This window comes from Microtus ochrogaster, chromosome 10 (assembly GCF_000317375.1).
Source record: "Microtus ochrogaster isolate Prairie Vole_2 chromosome 10, MicOch1.0, whole genome shotgun sequence".
NCBI lineage: Eukaryota > Metazoa > Chordata > Mammalia > Rodentia > Cricetidae > Microtus > Microtus ochrogaster.
In genome coordinates, this window is record NC_022016.1 from 24,382,604 (window position 1) to 24,386,749 (window position 4,146).

The 4,146-nt window shown below is 39.1% G+C and overlaps 1 protein-coding gene across 2 annotated transcripts in view; it reads right to left on the reverse strand.

Moving 5' to 3' along the window:
- Haus6 (HAUS augmin like complex subunit 6) overlaps nucleotides 1–4,146 on the reverse strand; it is a 39,159-nt gene that overhangs the window by 32,662 nt on the left and 2,351 nt on the right. Inside the window, exons 2-4 of one of the 2 annotated variants that reach the window (XM_013348267.2) lie at nucleotides 3,838–3,933; nucleotides 2,347–2,425; nucleotides 597–726 (exon numbers count right to left, since the gene is read on the reverse strand). In XM_013348267.2, the coding sequence (XP_013203721.1) occupies nucleotides 597–726; nucleotides 2,347–2,425; nucleotides 3,838–3,933 (305 nt within the window). Of the gene's footprint in view, nucleotides 1–596; nucleotides 727–2,346; nucleotides 2,426–3,837; nucleotides 3,934–4,146 lie in introns of those variants that run through there. The other variant, XM_026781902.1, reaches the window with a different exon arrangement.

Below are 4,146 nucleotides of genomic sequence, written 5' to 3' on the forward strand. Positions count from 1 at the left end.
AAAAGAAAGAAAGAAAGAAAGAAAGAAAGAAAGAAAGAAAGAAAGAAAGAAAGAAATTATCAGCCAATGCCAGTAACTGAACTAAACTGCTAACAATATTCAGCACACTGGACTAGAGGCCTGATTGTCTCAGTGGTTATCTTTAAGCCAAGCAAGGTAAGAATAGATTTCTACAATATTTTAAAAGGCAGGTTCTCACTAGGTAGTGCAGGTTTGCCTGAAACTTAATATTTAGCACAGGTGAGCTTACATGTCTGTTCATCCTGCCTCTACCTCCAAGTGCTAGGATTATACACATGTGCTACCATGCTCGCAGTTCCTGTATTTCTAAAGGGCTGAAAAAACAGAACAAAATTAAGTGGTGCATAAAACCTAAAATACTTATCTAGCTTTCCTATGGAAAATGTGAACCAATCCCTGCACCAGAACATAATAAAGTAACACAAATATTAACAAGTTCATTATGAAGTTTCCAACCATAGATGAGTAAAATGTTAACTAACCATTTGCTTTTTCAGGCAAATGGTTTAATTTGATCTTGATTTTAAAATTATGAATAACAATTCAAGAATAAAGATAAGTATAAGTAAACTTACCATTAGATTGTATTTTAATATATTTGATTGCAACATATCTTGCAAAATGATACATCAGATGAATAAACTTAGGACCACCAGGAGAAAGAAACAGTGAGCCAACAACCTGGGGAAAACTTCCACATTCAGCCTAAGAAAAGACATGAGACAATTCAACCAACAATAATTGTCACATTTTTAATCACTATTTTTCTTAATTTTATTATTTTATTTGTCTGGGTATTTTGCCTGCATGTATGTCTGTATACCAGCTACATGCACTGGGAGCTAAAGTCAGAAGTGGGCATCAGATACCCTAGAACTGCAGTTTACTGGAACTGGGGCTTATGATCTGTCATGTAATCAAACCTGTGTTCTCTGGAACCACTGGGTTCTCTTAACCACTGAGCCATTCCTCCAACCCCATCACTATATTTTTTTAAAGGTGTGTGATAATCTCACAGTGGGCCACACATGAGCTCCTCACGGTAGGACAGTAAACCATCAACACACTCCCTTCATGGCACAGTGGCTTAAAAGATCAATTTCCACAGTGGAACAGAGAAAAAGTCAGAAAACAAAGCAGCCAGGTGGTAATAGTGCACACCTTTAATCCCAGGACTAGGAAGGCAGAGACAGGTGGATCTTTGTGAGTTCAAGACCCATCTGGTCTACAAGAGCTAGTTCTAGGACAGCCACAGCTGTTACAGAGGAACCCTGCCTCAAAACACCAAAAAAAAAAAAGGGGGGGGGGAGAAGAGAACATAAATACTCCTACCCACTCTACTACCATTTTTAAAACCTGAAAAAGCCAGGTACAGTGTTACGCACATAACCCCAGTCCTAGGTAGGGCTTTAACCTGAGCACCCAGGCAGATGCAGGTATACAGATCTCTATGAGCTTATGACCAGCTACATAGTTTCAGGCCAGCCAGATATTTTACACAATAAAATATTTCATTTGGGGCTTAGGGAGATAGCTCAGTAGATAAAATTCCCAGAATGAAAAAAGAAGCCAGACTAAAGCATATGTCTGTAATCTCAGAACTCTGGAAGACAGAAACATGATTTACGGTGGCAAGCTGGCCAACAAGACCAGCAGTAAGGGAGAAGCTCCAAGTTCAGCAAGAAAACCAGCTTTGGCTAGGAATGGTGGCACATATCTTTAATTCTAGTACCTGGGAGGCAGAGGTAGGCAGATCTTTAAGTTCAAGTCCAGTCTGGTCTAAAGATTAAGTTCTACATCAGCCAGGGCTACACAAAGACAGTCCCCCCCGCCGCAAAAAAAAAAAAAAGAGAAAGAGAAACGGGGGGAGAAAAAGAGACAGGAAAGATATCCAGTTTCAATAAATAAAAATATACGATTAAGTTAGACATCCAAAATCAACCTCTGTCCTATACAGACACACGCACACACGTTTCATTTTTACAAAAAGAATAATGTAATTAAGCAGCCTGTTTTGTTGTTCTTGGTTTGGTTTGGATGGTTCTGTTACAGTGCTGTTGAGGGAACAGAGGGCTTACACATGCTAGGAAAGTGACCTGCTGAGCTATATCCTCAGCCTTAAGGGATTTTTGTTGTGGTTATTATTGCTTATTTTTGTAAGGCAGTCTCACCATGTCACCATGGCTAGCCTGGTACCCATTATGAAGACCCAGGCTGGCCTTGAACTTTGATGGTGCCTCCCGCCTCTGCCTCTCAAGCACTAGAGTTACAGGCACATCTGAACCTTCAAGTCTGCATCTTCTATCTTACAAAGAAAATACTTACAGAAATTTCTTTTAACCATTCACAGCAATGTTTCCGGAATTCCATGTCATGTTTTTGGTCAAATGGAGGCCAGCAATCTCTTAAAAACAAAAAAGCAGTAGACTAATGAACCCTTCCAAAATCAAACTTAGCAAAATTTAAAAGACATGAAAATTATTCCCCACAGCAGAAACATTAAAGCAAAATGAATTCAACTAATGTTCTTGACTCAACTAAAAATACTGAGAAAATAGTTCTTTTTTTCCTTAGGTCAGTATTTGTGGGCTGAGTTCAGTTTATTATAAACAACTACATATTATAGAGATTTACCAAAAAATAAGCCAGTCTTGGTGCAAGCCTTTAATCCTAGAACTGGGGAGGAAAGGCATGTGGAGCTCTCTGAGTTAAAATCTACAGAGTATCAGCCAGCCAGGAATAATGGTGAGATCCTATTCATTAAAAAGAAAAAAAATAATAACCTTACAATTTACCTAGTACTCCTTTGATTATCTTTTTTATCCAAGTATTTATTGGGACATAAATACTTATTGAAAGAATCAAGCTTTTAGTCCAATGTGGTAGTGTATGCCTTTTATGCCTGCAGTATGGAGGCAAAAGCAGGAGGATCTCTGGGAGTATGAGGACAACCAGGGCTACATAAAGAGTCCCCAAAAAGAATCAATGTTTGTACTTTTACAACACGTTTTCTATTGGGGGGGGGGGGCAATGCTGAGGTTATAACCCACTGGGAGAGTCCTTGCCTAGCACAGGGTTGCAAACTCTACCCCTAGTACAAAAGAAAAGAAAAAAATAAAACATGTACAGGAAACAGGACTAAAAGGCTAGAATGTTAAGAGTGATGTTCTCGGCTTAGTGGGGTCAGGAATGACGCTTATATCTGTCTTTACATGTTCTAAAACGGAAGTTCTCAGAACTTTGTGTTCTACAACAAAGTTTTTAATCAGGGGGAAACAAATCAGAAAAAAAATATTTTTATTTGAAATAAATAAAAATAAAAAATAGTGGCTGAACTAAGAATGACCCAACAGGTTCACTTATGATAGGATTAAAGGCTTTAGCCAGGCATGGTGGGACACGTCTTTAATCCCAGCACTGGGAGGCAGAGACAGGCAGATCTCTGTGAGTTAGAAGCCAACCTGGTCTAAAGTGAGTTTCATGACAGCCAGAGCCACACAGTATACACAGTGAATTCCAGGCTAGCCAGAGTGACATGTGAGACCCTGTCTCAATCCTCACATCAGAAAAAGACCATTAAGAACAGCAGGAACAAATGTTAAAGAACAAAATCTGTATTTATGAAATATGCAATTTTTAATATAAGCGCACACACCCCCAAATCCTCACTCAGCTATAAAAAGGTTAAGTATTACATTTCTAAGGCTCACACCAGAATTTTATCACATTTAATTAAAACAAGATAATGGCCAAAGCTGGAAGTCTATTTTCAAATCTGAGAATGACTAAAAGAACAAGTGAAATAATTTTTCCTACCTGAAAATGTCTTTGGCAAGAGACTCATCCAGTGTTCGGAACAAAAAATAAGAAACTATATGAAAGGCGTCACGGTTCAGTTTGTCAAACATGTTCCTAGTGGTTTAAAGTGAGAAAGAAGCAGAGATAAACGATTAATAAAGCTATGCAGCATCAAACTGTCTAAGCATCGCACTCAAACTGGTACTGTTCCTTCTCTTCAAGAGCTCAAGGCAAGCCGGGCGGTGGTGGCGCACGCCTTTAATCCCAGCACTTGGGAGGCAGAGGCAGGCGGATCTCTGTGAGTTCGAGACCAGCCTGGTCTACAGA